The sequence below is a fragment of the Homalodisca vitripennis genome, chromosome 4 (genome assembly GCF_021130785.1).
Source record: "Homalodisca vitripennis isolate AUS2020 chromosome 4, UT_GWSS_2.1, whole genome shotgun sequence".
NCBI lineage: Eukaryota > Metazoa > Arthropoda > Insecta > Hemiptera > Cicadellidae > Homalodisca > Homalodisca vitripennis.
The window spans coordinates 199,471,654-199,493,875 of record NC_060210.1 but is presented as its reverse complement, the minus strand read 5'-3'; the positions used below and the strand labels follow the sequence as shown (position 1 = coordinate 199,493,875).

The 22,222-nt window shown below is 37.4% G+C and overlaps 1 protein-coding gene across 1 annotated transcript; it reads right to left on the bottom strand.

The window, feature by feature from the left end:
• Window positions 1–15,709: 15,709 nt before the first annotated feature.
• Window positions 15,710–18,677, bottom strand: LOC124360886 (venom carboxylesterase-6-like). The gene is made up of 2 exons (XM_046814866.1): window positions 15,943–18,677; window positions 15,710–15,911 (listed from the first exon to the last, which is right to left on the bottom strand). The coding sequence occupies exon 1, from the start codon at window positions 18,663–18,665 to the stop codon at window positions 16,926–16,928; it is 1,740 nt and encodes a 579-aa protein (XP_046670822.1). The 5' UTR covers window positions 18,666–18,677; the 3' UTR covers window positions 15,710–15,911; window positions 15,943–16,925.
• Window positions 18,678–22,222: the final 3,545 nt, after the last annotated feature.

Here is a 22,222-nt window from a genome sequence, read left to right as displayed (position 1 = left end):
AGTTTACCTCTTTCTCTTAGAAATGTTGTCAACATAGTTAGCGTAATTGGTTTTGAAAAACAAATACTTTAAACAAATTATTAGGTAAGATTATTAACTATTAAAAGTAAATGCCACGTTTTAGCTTTACACGTTCAATTCAAACCCTAACAGTTTTTCCAAAGGCTCAGTTGAGTGATTCTATAATCTTGAGTAGTGTTTTAAACTTTTTAAAATTAGTATATTAAATTCACGTAAGAGTGACAAGAACTAAGGAAAATATATGGTAGTGGTTCACCTTGGCCAATTTATTAGTCGGCTCCCGAAAATCCAGCGAAGCTGAAGGTGCTCGTAGACACACACAGCACCGACGCAATCCAGTCACTCGCAAGCTTCCTCACTACTCAATCCACCAGCTGTTTGTTATCAGTTCACCTGCCGCAGCGTGTCGTCCGGTCGTGCGGTGAACAGTCCACCGGAGATAAAAGGTTACTCAATGGGCTATTCTTTTATGCAGAACAGGCAAGAGTGACGTACGGGCATTGGTATAATTGGTTACAATGTCGGCGCGCTACGACATTGATGAATTGAAATTTATATAATGTAGAGTGATCAGTTCTACATTATTTATACCATAACTCACCATAAACTACACACGTCACACCTTTTAATAATATACTGCTACCTATACATTTTAAGATATACTTTCCTGATATATAGACAGCAGACACAATCTAAATGGAACTTAAAACATAATCCTGTGATAATAAAAGAATATATTACAGCCATGCATCTGATAAATAATGTGTATAACAAAAAAATATTTAATGGTTGGTCAAGCTCCGAAATTTTTCATTAAGTCCAATTTGTGTTTTCCCTTGGAGTTATACATGAAAATACAACAGTATATAAGTCGCTTTTAAGTGGATTTCTGTCTTAGAATTGAGATTACTTTGATATTTTGTGTTTATGTCACTAAAGCTGATAAACACAAAATACAATGCCGAGAGGACCTTAATTATGTACACCTGTTATTTAACCATCCCATTTTTCGGGTTTATTCTTTTTTAAATCTCCTGGGAACATAAATACTATAAGGTACATTCAATAATGATCGGTTACAGGTTGTCAGTTCAGGGCAAAATTAAATATGTAACAATTCCAAGAACACTTTATGTCAAAAACTCTGTAACTACATTGTATTAGGTCAACTATACAACCAGTCAACTCTTGAAGTAATTGTGATTGCTTAGTTTAGTTAAACTAAAGCATTCACCGTCATGTTTTTACTCTGGATTCCTGACCGTCCGAATTGTAAAGGATAGTTAACTTGCACTCGACAGATTAATCATTTAACTTTTCTTCACGGTTTAAGTCTATCGTTTGGAAGTTGCAGAAGTATGTACTTACAAACGTAGTTTTTCTCATGTCCTTTCAAACATTTATTAGACATAGTAATTTTCAAGGCGCACAACAGCACAATGGAGCGAAAACGCAAACGAAAGTAAATATACATTTTTCAATAGCATTGATGACAGTTATTATGTCCAAATCGAAATAAAAATAATCATTCTTCTGTAGAATTTTATAAATAATCAAATTTAAGTGCCTATTGATCCTCTTAATACTTTTATTGGTTCAAGTATTTAGCATGTTTAATAATACATGTCAAGATAACTAATATAATCTAATAAGCACATGGTTGTGTTCTCCAACAATGCACAACCACTGGGTGAGAAATTTAATATCCGACTGGTAACTATAGTCTTAAAGCAAAATGATAACACCACGATAGTATGGGTAGAGTGACGACGTCATTGAGACTGTCAGAGAACGGTACCCTCTTCAGGAATCCCGGGATTCTACCTTTAAGCCGTGACACTTCCTCTACAGTCCGACCGGGTCAAAGAGCCCAAATCGCATATCACATTGGGTACATTATAGACTTGTAACTTTGGAACCTATGATTAATGATTTACCACCGTCTTGACATCACCTTGAATACATACACTGATATAGAACTTAAGTATATCAATTCGCATGATCGTCTATTTACACTGCAGATACTTTCGCTGTGAGTTTTCTAAAACCAAAACTAATGAGAGGTTTGTGAAATGCTTCATCCTTAGTTAATAGGCGAGTAATGTTTGGCTATTATTACACACTTGATATAAAAGAATTTGTTGGAAGGAATGTCCTTTGTAGCAGTGATATATCAAGCAATATATAGAGCAGATATATATGTCAATTACTTTTATATTACGTATAAAAGTAATTGACATTTAAGTGGACGAAAGGTCATGTATAGCTGTGAAGTCCATGTTTGGCTCTGGCAGCTTGTTTAGGGAGAGTTGTTGGCATTGCATAATTGCATAATCAACAGCGCATTGCATTAGCATATCGTGTACTACGCCCCTCAACTACAACACCTGGTTATAATTGAAAGTTATCAGCACAGTAATTACAGCAACCATGTTTATGTTAATTAGAGTTCGTAGGCAAAAATGGACTCATTTAGTTTTTGGACTGTTTATATTTTTTTAAGAGTCCGAAATCCCTATGACAAGTTTGAAAATTTATTATACCGTTGCATAGGAGTGAAATTTAAAATAACAGCTGTTTAAAACAGATATAAAGCAACGTTTCTACTATCCCGTACAGTCATCTTATTCAACATAGTTTTTTATTAAGGACCAACAAGCCCTTCTAAAAATCGTTTAATTGCCAGTTTGTCTCCCACATTTAAGCGATATCTCTTGATAAATAGGTCATTAGAAACTTGAAACTTGGTAAATATGTTTATACTGGTGCTAGGAAGAATTTTATTGTTTTGGGGGTCTAATGATCAAAGGATTTAAGAATCTTGATTTACCGTTAATCACAATAGATAAATAAATATTCAATCTCGAGAATGTATTTGTATTATTACACATAAATATTAGTTATCGGTGAATTATTAAAAGCTAAAACTTATCGGAGAGTTACCAGTACAGAACCAATATCCAGAAAGTAGACATATTCCCCTTTAAACGTTGATAACTAGTTTCAGATTATTAGAAAGCTATGGATATTTAAGTAATAAGAAATTTGTTGTAAAAAGGTTTGCTAGTAGACCAGGTATACAATAAAGTATTAGTAAAATGTGAAATACTTTTGAAGTAAGGCTTGTTCAAGAAAATTATTAAAACGTTTTGTGCATTTTTGTTTCAATGAAAAAAATGGAAAGTAATCGCTAACCTCTGCTGCAGGTTCAACACTGAGTGTTTGTTCTGTTATAAGAGTGTATACTTCGTTTAGTGTATTGCTAAACTGGTGTATACCAGTTCTATTATAATAGTTGTTGCATAATATAGAATAAGGAACATATACAGATTATTAATGGTTAGAATCTATAATTTAACAAACATGACGTAATATATGAAGTAATAAATTATTCGTTCCGGCCAAAATTCTTACAACCTTTTTTGCAATAACTAAATATTTTGTACGAGTAATAAGTTTTTAAAGGCATTACGGTCGCCTATATACAGAATATTGTAAGAAATAGCAAGAATTACCAAACGAAAAACTATACAAACTACAGATATTAAAAAAATAATACTAAACTAACTAATATGACGCATTACTTCAGTAATTCAGTTACACAATCACAGCCCCACATTCACGTTGGCTAGTTATATGTAACACTTTTTGATACATAGTATTTCAGTGGATATCAAGTTCGTTACTGCAAGGCTCCTGATAGCTGCTGCTGACAGTTAACCGATATCTCAGCGATGCTGATATATTGCGAAAGGGCAGGGGATTGATGTTTGAGAGTATTGCTTCTACGTTCCTGATCACTGCTGCTAACAGTTAACTGATATCTCAGCGATGCTGATATATTGCGAAGGGACAGGGATTTGTTGTGTGAAAGGATTGCTTCTACGTTCCTGATCACTGTTGCTGACAGTTAACCGATATCTATGCGAATTCGATATATTTCGAAATGGCAGGGGATTGCTGTGTGAGAGTTTTGCTTCTACGTTCTTGATCACTGCTGCTGAAAGTTAACCGATATCTCAGCGATGCTGATATATTGCGAACGGGCAGGGAATTGTTGTGTGAGAAGATTACTTCTACGTCCCTGATCACTGCTGCTGACAGTTAACCGATATCTCGGCGAGGGTGGTCTATTGCGAAAGGGCATTAGATTGTTGTGTGAGAGTTTTGCTTCTACGTTCCTGATCACTGCTGCTGACTGTTAACCGATATCTCTGCGATGCTGATCTATTGCGAAAGGGCAGGGGATTGTTGTGTCAGATTATTGCTTCTACGTTCCTGATCACTGCTGCTGACAGTTAACCGATATCTCAACGATGCTGATATATTGTCAAAGGGCAAGTAATTTTTGTGCGAAAGGATGGCTTTTATGTTCCTGATCATTGCTGCTGGCAGTTAACCGATATGTCAGCCATTCTTATATATTTTCAGATAGCAGTCGATGGTTGTGTGGGGAGATTGGTTCAAGGTCCCTTATTGCTGCTACTAACAGCTAACCAGTATCTCAACGATGCTGATATATTGCCAGATGGCAGGCGGTGGTTTTGTGGGGGATTGCTTCAAGGTTCTTAATGGCTTCTGCTACCAGCTAACCAATATGTCAGCATTGAATTTTATAACGTAAACTGCTGTTAGGTAGCTTGAGAGATTTGCAAATCTTGTTATCCTGTGCAGCAACTGGAAATCTGGTACATCCATAAAGAGGTATTTGATGGTTTTCGATATAATTACTGTAATCGCTGTACACATCATTTTTCAGAACTAAAGTTTCCAAACGTTTATGATCGATATGTCATGCTGATTGTAGATATTCTCGACTAACAGCCTCGTTAAGGTACATAGAGTGCAATGAATAACCCTTATGCTAACATAATAACAAGTACAATATTGTGTCAGGCAGAGCTCGTTATTCATAAGGATGAGGAATTGCCTGCAGCTCTTCATTGATTACTTGATTAATGAGTCTCTGTGGAAGCTTGACGTCGGGCTTTTCAATAGAGCTCCATTTACTCGTATTTTAATTAATTATTTTTCAATCATTTTATGCATTTTAAATTATGCCCGTTATATGTGTATTTTGTACCATAAAATATATAAGCTGTATCTTATTTTATATAATTTCTACACAAATTTATTTAATAAATAGTTTTTTTCAGGATTGCTTAGTTTTATACCAAACAAGGAAATACCCTTGTTAACTTCACAGGTTCTCCCTAGTTCCTCCACCCTTTACATTCCAAAATACCACTTAGATCCCTCAATCTACGTCATTTCCAAACCTTTCTGTTGGCAGACTTGTAGTAATCCTTTTGTGAATGACTATCCATAATTTTATCACTATCATTTACGTTTTTCAGGTCTACACCACGTCAAACTATTCTTATATTAAGATGATAATAAGAGTCTTGGAGCTGAGAACTAATTTGTATTGTATGTGCACACAATCTGGGGTTTCTGGAATTAAGAAACCTTTCCTAAGAAACTAACTACCTAACCTAATCGTGAGCAGCTCCAGTTTTGTGGGAATCGAAATGAGAGGGTATCAAAAAGGTTAAGAATATAAACAATAGTAATTTTCTCAGATTATATTTTGGTGTGGTTGATACACTAAATAATAGTATCAACTACATAAAAAGACTGAGAGTCGCCTATTGACGGTCTGTACATGGTTAGCAGACGCTGGTTCAACATTCATTACCGTGCCTTTCGGTTTGTAATGCTAAGTAAAGTATGATCTGAGGAATAGTTATTATTTCATATTCTTTGCCATTTTGAAACCCTCTCATTTCGATCTCCACCAAAACTTGCGCTATGGTTCGTTTTCTTTCTTGTGGAAATTCCTCTATGCACTTCAAGAAAAAGAGGTTGTGTACTTGTACATTGTGAATTGGCTCCTTAGCTCTTGGACTTTTAGTTTATCATCGGTTCGCTCTCAGTTAGTGGATGTAAAATGAAACTGGTTAGACCAGCCATGCGTGTGTGATTATACGGGTATGTGGTGGAGGAGGAGGAGGGGGAGGAGCTATTCCTCCTTGTGATTGACAAGAGCGCAACCAATCAGTATTACATCTTTAGCACAGACTTCCAACCTTTTAATAATCTAATGTTGTCTTCTTTGCTAGGAACAATAACAATATCATACGTGTATAACAGTTACAAAACCGAGCATACAATAGAATTTGAATAAAGTTCTTCAACATATTCTGTGTAAGTATCAAAGAAAAATAAGAAAACCTTGGACATAAATTAGATAACTAGATCAAAGTAGGTAGTGTTAAAAATGCCCACTCCACTTCAGAGAGTCATGTCGATCACTGATTGGCTAAATTGAAAAAATAGATAAATACAAAAATGCAAGTCTAGGAATTCTTTTAGAAAATGCATTAGGTATAATAATTAGGATTTTTCAAGTTGCTCTCTGAAGAATGGAAAAAGATGTTTAATATTAACAACAGGTTTTTCACAATACAAAATAAGTGAAGGATTAATAATTTGCGATTTATTAATGATACAAAAACAACGATTCGAGATCTGCAATCTGATGTCTTCCTTAGGTAGATAACTAACCTAACATATACCTACAATGTAGGTTAAAAAAACAAATCATACCAGAGCGATGTGACACGCATAAGTCAGGAATCACAACTATATGTGTGTCAACTCCACGCTCACTATCTCTAAAACATGCTCTTAATAAATACAAAATACTAATGATTAAACAAACTAAACAATACAAACCCCAATAAATTTCCACTGAACGACCAACCACTGAGAACTGACCAGTGGTCAATAGTAGTTGGCGATAGTTACGGCAAAACAGGAAACCTGAGTGGGCCTTTACTTAACTCAAGAAGACTCAATATGTACACAGTACTGTAAAAGGAGACATTGCTTTTAAACCTTTTTGGAGAATTGGATTTAAATAAAAGTTTAAAAAATTCAAATTGGAAATAATTTGAAACTATTACAGAAATGTAGGTTTGTTAAGTAATCTAAATGATTTTATAAAAACGACATTCAACCATTTGTCGTATAATAATTGTGAAAAGTTTTGTGTTGTAGGCTTAGATACCTGAACTACTTGGTAGACAGCAGTTTATAAATATCGTGTTTATTTAATACACAACAAATTCATATATCCTTTAATCCATTTGTTTTTTTAACCCATCCCTAGTCAATGATGAACGAGTAACTAAAGGGTTTCACAAATATTTGCAAGTCAATATTCGCAGAACAGCAATACTGTAAGTAGTATTAAACTTAATAGTATTCAAACAAATTACTTTAAAGGTCGTTAAGCTCCATTTACTGACGTCTTAAACGTAGGATTATGGCAGGAAACAAATTAAACACAATCATTCAAACCATAACGTACTAGTGATCTTAAAATACTAGTATTATGATTTAATTTAAATATTTTTTCGTAAGAACAGGCGTTACCTTGCTGTTATATTTAAAGGGGTAAAGAACTATAAAAATACAGGGAACTGTAATTTATATTGTATAAAGAATATTATGTATATAATAATAATAAACCTTTTTAACACTTTTTATTTTCGTACAATGTACATTTCGAATTCTGGGAATTCATCTGTTAAAAATGGGTTCAAAAGGTTTAATATTATATACATATTTATCAAACACTTTTCGAGGCTACATCTCTAATAAAAAATATTATAATAAATAGCGAAAACTATCACACGAAATCTACATGGCTAAATTTAAAAATTACTAAACTAAAATAATATAACGCAATATATCAATACTACGTTTACACAATCACAACTATACAATAACGTTTACTGTTTATGTTTAACATATATTGATAAATCATACTTCAGAGGATATTGACTTCGTTACTTCGTAGTTCCTGATAGCTGCTGCTGACAGCTGACCGATATCTCAGTGAAGCTGGTATATTACCAGAGGGCAGGGATATATTGTGTGCGATGATTGCTTCTATGTTCCTGGTCACTACTGCTGACAGTTAACCGATATCTCACTGATGCTGATATATTGCTAGATGCAAGGGTTATTGGTATGGGAGGAATGTTTTTTATTCCTGACCACTGCTACTGACAGCTAACCGATATCTCGGTGAAGCTGGTATATTGCCAAAGGGCAGGGAATTGTTGCGTGCGATGATTACTTCTATGTTCCTGACCACTGCTACTGACAGCTAACCGATATCTCGGTGAAGCTGGTATATTGCCAGAGGGCAGGGATTTGTTGTGTGCTATGGTTGCTTCTATGTTCCTGACCACTGCTACTGACAGCTAACCGATATCTCGGTGAAGCTGGTATATTACCAGAGGGCAGGGTTTTGTTGTGTGCGATGATTGCTTCTATGTTCCTGATCACTGCTACTGACAGCTAACCGATATCTCGGTGAAGCTGGTATATTACCAGAGGGTAGGGATTTGTTGTGTGCGATTATTGCTTCTATGTTCCTAACCACTGCTACTGACAGCTAACCGATATCTCACTGATGCTGGTATATTACCAGAGGGCAGGGATTTGTTGTGTGCGATGATTGCTTCTATGTTCCTGACCACTGCTACTGACAGCTAACCGATATCTCACTGATGCTGATATATTACCAGAGGTTAGGGATTTGTTGTGTGCGATGATTACTTTTATGCTCCTGACCACTGCTACTGACAGCTAACCGATATCTCAGTGAAGATGGTATATTGCCAGAGGGCAGGGATTTGTTGTGTGCGATGATTGCTTCTATGCTCCTGATCACTGCTACTGACAGCTAACCGATATCTCAGTGAAGCTGGTATATTGCCAGAGGGCAGGGATTTGTTGTGTGCGATGATTGCTTCTATGCTCCTGACCACTGCTACTGACAGCTAACCGATATCTCAGTGAAGCTGGTATATTGCCAGAGGGCAGGGATTAGTTGTGTGCGATGATTGCTTCTATGCTCCTGAACACTGCTACTGACAGCTAACCGATATCTCAGTGAAGCTAGTATATTGCCAGAGGGCAGGGATTTGTTGTGTGCGATGATTGCTTCTATGCTCCTGATCACTGCTGCTGACAGATAACCGATATCTCGCTGATACTGATATACTGCCAGAGGCAGGGTTGGTTACGTAGGTGAATTGTTAAAGATTGTAACAGCTATTCGATATCTCAGTGATTTTGATATATTTTCAGATGGCATGGAAGATCGTGTGGAATAATTGTTATATTGGCTGAGCTCTGTTAGGTACTTTCATTAACAATTTAATAGTTTTTTAGATATACTCAGATACTTTATAGCCTCTTTAGGTGGTTCAATTCACTTTGGAAAATGTCTTAGGCAAATTTACTGCTATTCAATATAACTGAATACAAATAATATTGGAAATAATGTTATCTACCTACGTGAAATTACTGGCATATAAGTAGAAACTTGTGTAAATTTATTATGGGACCCATATAAAATGGTTGAAGATAAAAATGAAAATTATTTAAATTATAACTTATAGGTTCATTGAGTGATACGTTTTATTCATAAAAAATTTATTTTGTTAAGAGTATGAGTAGCTTATATTTAGCGAGTCATAATATTATATTACAGAAGAGTCAGCGGCATCTTAGAAAATATTTAGTCCTTAGGTCATAAATTAATTTTTTGACCAAATTTTATAAAAAGAATTTAGGTCATATCATCAACGATTTTGCCCTCCATAACAAAAACCTACGCCATTCATAAACAAAGTTCGATGTAAAGCCAGCCTGCAAATAGAACTATCTTCATAGTCACATTATTACAAATGGTTGTTTTACTTAAATATAAATTGTGTACCCATATCTTTTGAGCAATTTTTCAGAATAATTATGATTTGAAAAACGCATCAGAACATCATATTTAAGGAGATGTTGAATGGCATCTTAGAAAACGTCAAGTGACATAAAATTAAATATAGTATAACCTGTGATTTTACAACTCATTAATAAAATTCAAATAGAAAACTCTTTTTATTCTCTGCCAATGTATACAAAGAGGTTTTACATCTGCAGAACGTGGCGCAGTAAAAAAGTCCATGCATGAGGTAATTGACTAATGACTCAAGAGTGTGACGCACAACACGACATTCTTCCCTAGTGTGTCGGGTGGTGATGATGTAATCACTCATGTGTATTAAATTACCACTGTATACAAACAGAGCTTCACATGTGCAAAGACGAGACACTGCAGTACAGGTCAATGAATGAGATACGCGTCTAATGACCTCAAGAGTGTGTGACGCAACAACACGACATTCTCCCTAGTGTGTCGGGTGGTAATGATGTAATCACTCATGTGTATTTACCACTGTTATACAAACAGAGCTTCACATGTGCAAGACGAGACACTGCAGTACAGGTCAATGAATGAGATACGCGTCTAATGACTCAAGAGTCTGACGCATAAAGCGACATTCTCCCTAGTGTGTCGGGTGGTAATGATGTAATCACTCAAGTTTATTTCCTTCGTGTGTACAAACGGAGCTTGACATGTGCAGGGCGAGACACTGCAGTACAGGTCAATGAATGAGATACGCGTCTAATGACTCAAGAGTGTGACGCACAACACGACATTCTCCCTAGTGTGTCGGGTGGTAATGATGTAATCACTCAAGTTTATTTCCTTCTGTGTACAAACGGAGCTTCACATGTGCAGGGCGAGACACTGCAGTACAGGTCAATGAATGAGATACGCGTCTAATGACTCAAGAGTGTGACGCACAACACGACATTCTCCCTAGTGTGTCGGGTGGTAATGATGTAATCACTCATGTGTATTTACCACTGTATACAAACAGAGCTTCACATGTGCAAGACGAGACACTGCAGTACAGGTCAATGAATGAGATACGCGTCTAATGACTCAAGAGTCTGACGCATAAAGCGACATTCTCCCTAGTGTGTCGGGTGGTAATGATGTAATTCACTCAAAGTTTATTTCCTTCTGTGTACAAACGGAGCTTGACATGTGCAGGGCGAGACACTGCAGTACAGGTCAATGAATGAGATACGCGTCTAATGACTCAAGAGTGTGACGCACAACACGACATTCTCCCTAGTGTGTCGGGTGGTAATGATGTAATCACTCATGTGTATTTACCACTGTATACAAAACAGAGCTTCACATGTGCAAGACGAGACACTGCAGTACAGGTCAATGAATGAGATACGCGTCTAATGACTCAAGAGTCTGACGCATAAAGCGAACATTCTCCCTAGTGTGTCGGGTGGTAATGATGTAATCACTCAAGTTTATTTCCTTCTGTGTACAAAACGGAGCTTGACATGTGCAGGGCGAGACACTGCAGTACAGGTCAATGAATGAGATACGCGTCTAATGACTCAAGAGTGTGACGCACAACACGACATTCTCCCTAGTGTGTGTCGGGTGGTAATGATGTAATCAACTCAAGTTTATTTCCTTCTGTGTACAAACGGAGCTTCACATGTGCAGGGCGAGAGACACTGCAGTACAGGTCAATGAATGAGATACGCGTCTAATGACTCAAGAGTGTGACGCACAACACGACATTCTCCCTAGTGTGTCGGGTGGTAATGATTGTAATCACTCATGTGTATTTCTACCACTGTATACAAACAGAGAGCTTCACATGTGCAAGACGAGACAAACTGCAGTACAGGTCAATGAATGAGATACGCGTCTAATGACTCAAGAGTCTGACGCATAAAGCGACATTCTCCCTAGTGTGTGTCGGGTGGTAATGATGTAATCACTCAAGTTTATTTCCTTCTGTGTACAAACGGAGCTTGACATGTGCAGGGCGAGACACTGCAGTACAGGTCAATGAATGAGATACGCGTCTAATGACTCAAGAGTGTGACGCACAACACGACATTCTCCCTAGTGTGTCGGGTGGTAATGATGTAATCACTCAAGTGTATTTACCACTGTATACAAACAGAGCTTCACATGTGCAAGACGAGACACTGCAGTACAGGTCAATGAATGAGATACGCGTCTAATGACTCAAGAGTGTGACGCACAACACGACATTCTCCCTAGTGTGTCGGGTGGTAATGATGTAATCACTCATGTGTATTTACCACTGATATACAAACAGAGCTTCACAAGTGCAAGACGAGACACTGCAGTAACAGGTCAATGAATGAGATACGCAGTCTAATGACTCAAGAGTGTGACGCACAACACGACATTCTCCCTAGTGTGTCGGGTGGTAATGATGTAATCACTCAAGTTTATTTCCTTCTGTGTACAAACGGAGCTTGACATGTGCAGGGCGAGACACTGCAGTACAGGTCAATGAATGAGATACGCGTCTAATGACTCAAGAGTCATAGAGCGACATTCCCCCTAGTGTGTCGGGTGGTAATGATGTAATCACTCAAGTTTATTTCCTTCTGTGTACAAACGGAGCTTGACATGTGCAGGGCGAGACACTGCAGTACAGGTCAATGAATGAGATACGCGTCTAATGACTCAAGAGTCTGACGCACAACACGACATTCCCCTAGTGTGTCGGGTGGTAATGATGTAATCACTCAAGTTTATTTCCTTCTGTGTACAAACGGAGCTTATTGACATGTGCAGGGCGAGACACTGCAGTGTACAGGTCAATGAATGAGATACGCGTCTAATGACTCAAGAGTCTGACGCACAACACGACATTCCCCCTGGGGGTGTGTGTTGGGTGTGTGGTAATGATGTAATCACTCAAGTTTATTTCCTTCTGTGTACAAACGGAGCTTGGACATGTGCTGGGCGAGACACTGCAGTACAGGTCAATGAATGTGATAACCCGTCTAATGACTCAAGAGTCTGACGCCGACGTCACAACACGACATTCCCCTAGTGTGTCGGGTGGTAATGATGTAATCACTCAAGTTTATTTCCTTCTGTGTACAAACGGAGCTTCACATCTGCAGGATGAGACACTGCAGTAAAGGTCAATGAATGAGATACGCGTCTAATGACTCAAGAGTCTGACGCATAGAGCGACATTATCCCTAGTGTGTCGGGTGGTAATGATGTAATCACTCAAGTTTATTTCCTTCTGTGTACAAACGGAGCTTGACATGTGCAGGGCGAGACACTGCAGTAAAGGTCAATGAATGAGATACGCGTCTAATGACTCAAGAGTCTGACGCACAACACGACATTCCCCCTAGTGTGTCGGGTGGTAATGATGTAATCACTCAAGTTTATTTCCTTCTGTGTACAAACGGAGCTTGACATGTTCAGGGCGAGATACTGCAGTACAGGTCAATGAATGAGATACGCGTCTAATGACTCAAGAGTCTGACGCACAACACGACATTCCCCCTAGTGTGTCGGGTGGTAATGATGTAATCACTCAAGTTTATTTCCTTCTGTGTACAAACGGAGCTTGACATGTTCAGGGCGAGACACTGCAGTACAGGTCAATGAATGAGATACGCGTCTAATGACTCAAGAGTCTGACGCACAACACGACATTCCCCCTAGTGTGTCGGGTGGTAATGATGTAATCACTCAAGTTTATTTCCTTCTGTGTACAAACGGAGCTTCACATGTGCAGGGCGAGACACTGCAGTACAGGTCAATGAATGAGATACGCGTCTAATGACTCAAGAGTGTGACGCACAACACGACATTCCCCCTAGTGTGTCGGGTGGTAATGATGTAATCACTCAAGTTTATTTCCTTCTGTGTACAAACGGAGCTTGACATGTTCAGGGCGAGACACTGCAGTAAAAGTCAATGAATGAGATACGCGTCTAATGACTCAAGAGTCTGACGCATAAAGCGACATTATCCCTAGTGTGTCGGGTGGTAATGATGTAATCACTCAAGTTTATTTCCTTCTGTGTACAAACGGAGCTTCACATCTGCAGGACGAGACACTGCAGTAAAGGTCAATGAATGAGATACGCGTCTAATGACTCAAGAGTCTGACGTATAGAGCGACATTCTCCCTAGTGTGTCGGGTGGTAATGATGTAATCACTCAAGTTTATTTCCTTCTGTGTACAAACGGAGCTTGACATGTTCAGGGCGAGACACTGCAGTACAGGTCAATGAATGAGATACGCGTCTAATGACTCAAGAGTCTGACGCACAACACGACATTCCCCCTAGTGTGTCGGGTGGTAATGATGTAATCACTCAAGTTTATTTCCTTCTGTATACAAACGGAGCTTCACATGTGCAGGATGAGACACTGCAGTAAAGGTCAATGAATGAGATACGCGTCTAATGACTCAAGAGTCTGACGCACAACACGACATTCCCCCTAGTGTGTCGGGTGGTAATGATGTAATCACTCAAGTTTATTTCCTTCTGTATACAAACGGAGCTTCACATGTGCAGGATGAGACACTGCAGTAAAGGTCAATGAATGAGATACGCGTCTAATGACTCAAGAGTCTGACGCATAGAGCGACATTATCCCTAATGTGTCGGGTGGTAATGATGTAATCACTCAAGTTTATTTCCTTCTGTGTACAAAACGGAGCTTGACATGTTGCAGGGCGAGACACTGCAGTAAAGGTCAATGAATGAGATACGCGTCTAATGACAAGAGTCTGACGCATAGAGCGACCTTCCCCCCTAGTGTGTCGGGTGGTAATGATGTAATCACTCAAGTTTATTTCCTTCTGTGTACAAACGGAGCTTGACATGTTCAGGGCGAGACACTGCAGTAAAGGTCAATGAATGAGATACGCGTCTAATGACTCAAGAGTCTGACGCACAACACGACATTCCCCCTAGTGTGTCGGGTGGTAATGATGTAATCACTCAAGTTTATTTCCTTCTGTATACAAACGGAGCTTCACATCTGCAGGACGAGACACTGCAGTAAAGGTCAATGAATGAGATACGCGTCTAATGACTCAAGAGTCTGACGCATAGAGCGACATTATCCCTAGTGTGTCGGGTGGTAATGATGTAATCACTCAAGTTTATTTCCTTCTGTGTACAAACGGAGCTTCACATCTGCAGGGCGAGACACTGCAGTAAAGGTCAATGAATGAGATACGCGTCTAATGACTCAAGAGTCTGACGTATAGAGCGACATTCCCCCTAGTGTGTCGGGTGGTAATGATGTAATCACTCAAGTTTATTTCCTTCTGTGTACAAACGGAGCTTCACATCTGCAGGACGAGACACTGCAGTAAAGGTCAATGAATGAGATACGCGTCTAATGACTCAAGAGTCTGACGTATAGAGCGACGTTCCCCCTAGTGTGTCGGGTGGTAATGATGTAATCACTCATGTGTATTTACCACTGTATACAAACAGAGCTTCACATGTGCAGGACGAGACACTGCAGTAAAGGTCAATGAATGAGATACGCGTCTAATGACTCAAGAGTCTGACGCACAGAACGACATTCCCCCTAGTGTGTCGGGTGGTGACGATGTAATTATAACGTTTATTTCCCTTGCATCTATTTTAATCAGGATAGCATGGTACAACAGAACGTTTAGTAGTCCATCTTAGTAGAATATACTATACTATCGTTTAGTGAAACAAAAAAGTCAGTAACACTATTTGAACATTTGTGTTACTGATTTTTTTGTTTCACTGAACGATGGCAAATGTCCGGAAAATCCTGTTTCCTTCACAATCCTTCCAACGTCAAAAATAAACTTCAAACAAAGAATACTATACTAGTAAAATTTCAACCTGTAGCAAATGAAGGATATTTAAATAATTTTACGTACCCAATATATACAGTTTTTATTGTAATTTATAATAATTTACATAATACAAGAATATTTTTCATATAGTAAATGCCCTTATGACCATCCAGAAATAATTATGGGCGCTTGGCAATATGTAACCACGTTTACCTTCACTTCTCTAAAATGAAGTTACAATCAAACGTGTTGTAATGAGAACCCTACAGTATTTGTTAATACTACCTGCAGTAGTTACAGTATTTGTTAATACTACCTGCAGTAGTTTCAAATAGTTATGGATATGTCTGTTTCAAACAGAATTTTATTGTTAAGCGTTGGTAACTAATCTTACAAATATATTCTAGCTAATTGTCTAACTCTTTTATCTTCAATTATGAGAATATGTGCAGACTTGCATATATAAATATGTTTGAAGTTAGAATCAATAGTGATATATATTTTATAATACTATACATTTATATAAATTATAATATAATTTCATAATTTACTACATAACATTAAAAGGTGTAGAACACAGTTTGTTATTTTTTTAATAGCTGCACATCTTTCTTTAAAATTATGTATTACATAGTAGGTTGAAAGTGTGTTTGTACAATGTGTATTATACTAATAAAAAGTCAAATAGAAATAATAATAATGATAGATTTATACCTATTATTAAGTTTCTGAATATACCTTATATATGTCGCATAGACTATTTTGCAACTATTTTTTTAATTTTTAAAATATTAAAATTTTTAAATATACTATTTGAAATTTCCTTAAAAAATTGCTGAAAGTACTTTTGAGAAAATGAAGATCTTCATAACTCTGTATATCCCTGTTGACGTTTTTACATGTGAATTCCATACAACATTTTGTATTTTTATGTTATCCTAAAACTATGCTTTTATTACTTTGGGTACATTTTACTCAAAATGTAGTAGAGAAACAGTAATGAAATTTTCATACATATTTATTATGGATAGATACACAAGCGGCTATGCATATTTTTATGTGGCTTAATTGGTTTTTATGAATTGTAAACAATATTTTACCAACTCTTCTTTAAATTATTTTTTTATTAATATGTATTTTATCAAATAATTATAAATTAAAACAAAACCAACATTGACATAATATGTGCTAATTTAAAGACATGCCAAATAGCAGTTTTCTATTTCTAGTGGTTACCTTTGTTAACATGTCGGTTTTATGAAGCAAAATCTGGACCACCCCTCTCAATGGACACCCGTTTTAAGGACGTAATATAAGGAATACCATCGACATCATAAAACACAGTAAGTGCACTCTGTTGACCGTTTGAGCACTTCTATCATAAGAAAGTTCATTAATGGGTAGGCTATCCCAAAAGGCTTTGTTACCCAAGTTGTCAGAACTGGACATTGTAAGGTTCCTGCTGGAAGCGATAAGCATGAAAGATACATTCCTGCCCTGGGGAGGCACAGGTCTCCACAGAATATCGGTACCAACGGAAGGTTCTCCAGTCTGGATAAAACTGCCCCAGAGATCCACCATTCTCCATACCACTCTTCTGTCCTCCTCTGTCTCCAGTGGTGACAGATCATCTGATCCTACCCTGAGTAAATAGATCAAATCGTCTGCATGGCTCACACCCAGATCGTCCCTACACTTGCAAAACCAGTCCGAAACACTGTATTTTCCTCTGTAAGCGAAGCTGTAAAAGAACACAGAAGATTTTGTAGCAGAAGCTTGCAATTTTGCAGCTTTTTCTATACCAACATTAAAAAGTCGATCGCTCATCATTTTAATCAATTCTCTTCTACTTTCGTAGCCAATAACCTTATTTCCGAAGTAAGTCGTCCTGATCTGTGCTGTGACGTTGTTAATTAGATGGACAGGCACTGTGTTGTTGTAGTCTAGCAGAAAAGGTGCTATCACCTCCCAACGTTGTTCCAGTTCTTGGAGGAGCGAGGTGTTCTTGATGAAGGTCGCGGCTGGGAAAAGTCCTTCCTCAGTAGTCATACTCGTCAACCAAGGAGCGTCTTTAACGTCGCCCTCTGATAACAGCTGATATGGGCTTTTGCTTAAAAAGGCTTCGTCGTGATTGACTTCGACCACTACACCGAAAGGTGAAAATGGGTTTAGAAACCAAGGCGTAAATAATTCTTCCAGTCGTAGTAGAAGATTCTGTGCCGGCACACCTTGCAAACACTGGAGAAGAAGACCGGAGTCAGAGGTTGAACAATTGACAGACCTTGCTAAAGTTTCAGCTTTAGATCGCGAGTTCTCCGCGAGAACCCAAGGACACAAGGCAGAACCACTCACGGAAATCCCTCGATGAAACAAATGCCTTGTCTTCCTAGACAAATAATGCAATTGTACACTCGCCCCTCCAGCTGAAAGACCCGCGATCGTGATCTTTTTGCTGTCACCACCGAATCGACCTATGTTGCTGTGAACCCATTTCAAAGCCAGAGCTTGGTCCTTCAGACCGTTGTTTCCAGGGATAACTTCATCCTCGGTGCTCAAAAACCCAAAAGGTCCAAGCCTGTAGTTCACAGTGACGTGTACGAAGTCGTTATTGTCCAATATGTAGTTCGGAACGTTCTTGCCGGCCCCGAACATAAATCCTCCCCCGTGGATGAAGAAGATCACGTTTAGTTTTGCACTGTGAGATAGACGGGGTGTAAAAATGTTCAAATATAAACAATCCTCGTCACCGTTTGTAGGATTGGGACTCCTCACGTGGTAGTAGCTGTACTGAAGACAATCCGAGCCGAAACTATCAGCGCTTCTAATCCCTTCCCAAGGCTCGACCGGTTGGGGTTCTCGAAATCTTCTTGAGCCTACCGGTGGTTTCGCATAAGGCACTCCCAGGAAGGCGATGACTCTTCTACCTCGAGGTGTTGTGAACACTGTTCCGTTCAGAGCTCCATCTTCAGTGTAAACTACCACAGTCACCACACGGTTGAAAATACTCACAAGAAGTAGAACACTCAGACACTTTAGCATTGCAAACGGTGAAATAGCAGAAGAGAGACTGGTGCAATTCTTTTATAATAGCCGTTGTTACTTTTTAATCTTTATTTGGACTTTGGTTATCTCTTACTTTGTTGGGTGCGATGCTGTACGTTGCTTCATTCTTCATCAGCCTTATCTTCATCTGAGGCGAAATAAGACCTAGAAGATTTGCGCGATAAAACGCTCATATCTCATCATCACTAAACCATATCATCAAACTTTAATGATTCCACGTGGCAAGCATCAAACACTCATTATTAACAACCTTTCATAAGAATAAATAAATTACACGGTACAAAATTCAAATCAAATTCTTTCGTTTCAGGTTATATGAGGTATAAAATAACAAGTGCAAAAATGAATTATAAAACAAGTGCATATGTATAAAAAATATAATTTAAATGTGATAAGGAAAAGGAATTTTCCCATCAGCGTAAAAATCTAATTACAAATGAAATGTTCTTTTATTTTTGAATTAGTACCAAAGTTTTTGTTACAATTTAATAGAGTTTAATTAAACTCGACATTTTAGTATAAACGCACATTTTCCACATTTGGCGGCGTACTGATGTTTTTATTTGATCTACAACTTACAGAAACCATACTAATTAAGTAGTCGAAACGAGGAGTATTTTGTTATCATAATTGATTGGCAGAATTTTCTACAATTACCAAGAGGTTAAATGTAAGAAAGGACCACATGGTCCTAATTTCGCCTCAATAAAGAAGTGTTTCTTTCTTTCTTTCTTTCTCCTCACCATTCCTGTCACTTCAAATTAAATTTAGTATTGACATACCTTAACGAGACGAATAGAAATTTTGTGTGCTATTAAAGTTGAAATAAATTGGGAATATTAGTTCTATTGCCTGTTCTTTCTTCATAAACGGGTATAAAGTATATTAATTCCGAATAAACTAGTTCTGGATAATTATCGAAGACTCTTTCCAATACAATTCGCAATCCATTAATTTACTTTTAAGTGGCGTGAGATGATCCACTTCCCGAGGCTGAAGGAACCTAGGAACGTGTAAGGACCGAGGTTTGTTCTGGATTTTTTAATCCTATTGCATTTAAATTTATCACTTCTTTTTGAAAGGATTTCCACTTTACACCTCTAATAAAGTATGTAGGTTAGCTTTCCTACGTTTATAGTTATAATTTTTAATATAGTATACTAGATAATCCTTCCTATACATTTTGGTAGATTTTATGTTTAAAAATCACTCTTTTGAAATTGTTTCCATATTAGTACTTACCAAAAATCTCCGCGTTACTTTATCGAACGTGTTCCATCCCTAGTTCAAAATATATAAACTATAACTGTCCCAAAATAAATCCATAAAAGTTTCAGACTTCGTACAAAAATTGATCTTATAAATATCGACTCAATTCATAAGGCATAATCCATTTCGATACATAATGCAGGAAAAATTAAAAGTGTTCTGGAATGCTTATAGCATTTCATAAACTATTTGCTGTACTTGAAAGTAAATTAGTAATATTTCAGTCACAAACTCCACCTACATCTTCCGACTGAGCGGAAAGGACTATTAATAAAATAAAGACAATTCTAACTAAGGTAACTCACTTCGTAAAACAAATCCCCTGCACAGGGTAAATGAACGAAATCTCTTGTGTAGGTTATCAGGAAAATTCTGCTCTTCTTCATTCTTGGCTGTTAATTACAGCTGCTCGTCTATACCAGGGTACAGTCAGCAACTTTGTAGGTTTTTTCCAAAAAAAATATAACAGGAAGTCGATAGATTGTTGAACTTGGATCTTTAAGTATAAAGTAATCTTTGGTTTCCTTAGTAGTTGTCTATTGTCGCATATAAAATTAATAAAAATGCATCAAAATTTGCTTAGACATTTGTTAGCATTTCCATGACTCATTAACACCAAGCCATGTATTCTGTATGAGCCTCCCCATTAAACCACACATCATACAATTAGTTTTGTAAGAACTTCCCGTCATCCTTCTTATCCACCCCCCCCCCCTTTGGTTCTGTATAGGCCTTCACTGTAACTTTCCTTCTTCTCACTCCAGATAATTGGTTTTGTAGGAGCCTTCCCGTTATCTTTCCTTATCCACAACCACCCACCCCACCACATTCGTTATGTGTAAACCCTACCGTTAACCTTCCTCCACACCCCCCACAATTGGTTTTGTAGGTGCCTTCCCGTTATCTTTCCTTATCCACAACCCCCCACCCCACCACATTGGTTATGTGTGAGCCCTACCGTAACCTTCCTCCACACCCCACCACAATTGGTTCTGTATGAGCCTTCCCGTTATATTTCCATATCCACCCCTCCACCCATGTAATCAAATAAATTACTCATCACTCTTTGTATTTAAGCTTTCTTTAAGCTTTTGAATTCTTTTTTATCTTATGATTCATTCGAATTTAAAAAAATACATTAACCAAGAAATTTGCCTCTATACAACAACGTTCTTTTTATAATTTTTGTCTTTCCTATCAATATTCAAACATGTAAAAAAAACATTTAAAATTAGAAAATAATATGTGCCTCACCATACTTTAATCCTTTTAATCCTTTAATCCTTATATTCTTCTTAATATTAAATTATCCTTAATATGCTATTCTTATATTCTATTTTTTTACTATAAGATTAAGAAATATTGAGCTTCGTGTTGTGGTTACGAGTCAAGTTTCGTTCAGTTAGTTTAAATACAAAGTAAATAAAACAATGTGCAGTTATTACAATTTAATATATTTGTGGTTTCTGTGGAAATAAATAAATTTTGGTTGTGTACACTTTTAAAATGTTGTTTTATGAGGAGTCACTCAAATTTATTAAAAGTATTATTTTGGTTGTAGTAAAATTTGTAAAATTTTGCTCAAAGTGGGGCAATACTCTTTTAAAAATAATAAATTGATGCAACATGTTTTGTCTATTGACTTATTTTTGCCAACATTTTAAATTACTTTTCATCTACTGTATGATGTAATGATACGTTGAACCGTTAAACTGAGCCGTTTTATCTCTAAATTAGGAGGTGAAGACTACAATGTTTTGGTCTTATCTTATCAGTTCAAGATAAAAACTATTACAGTGGAATAAGGTACCCACAGCGGCATACCCAAGCAGGCATACATACCTACTACAGTTTAGCTGACAATTCATTCATCCCTAAGAACGCTCAATATTCTGTAAAAATACACAGTCATCTCCTACACGGGTTTTATAATTATTCATTGAACAACATGAAACTTCATTTCTACATGGATAACAATGAGTTATACGATGTTGTGAGTCCAACCACAGAGGTCGGCTGGGCGTCGTTGAAGGAGGCTGACACAATTTCTCTTGTGTTTACCGAGGAAGTATACATTTCTTTGCTGTCTCTAGGGCTATCTCTTAATAATGAAATTAACAATATAGCTGAAATATTGCGTTGAATCAAATCAAAGCCTGTGAGATAGGTGGTGTGGTACACCGCTACCGCTGCCCATATGAGTATCTAGGATGATCTAATGGGGGGAAGTTACCACTAAACCTTTTCCGTATCTCCTAGTAAGG

What these genes read in the sequence shown, in the direction of transcription:
- LOC124360886 (XM_046814866.1), bottom strand. Translation starts at nt 18,665, where the DNA reads ATGCTAAAGTGTCTGAGTGTTCTACTTCTTGTGAGTATTTTCAACCGT.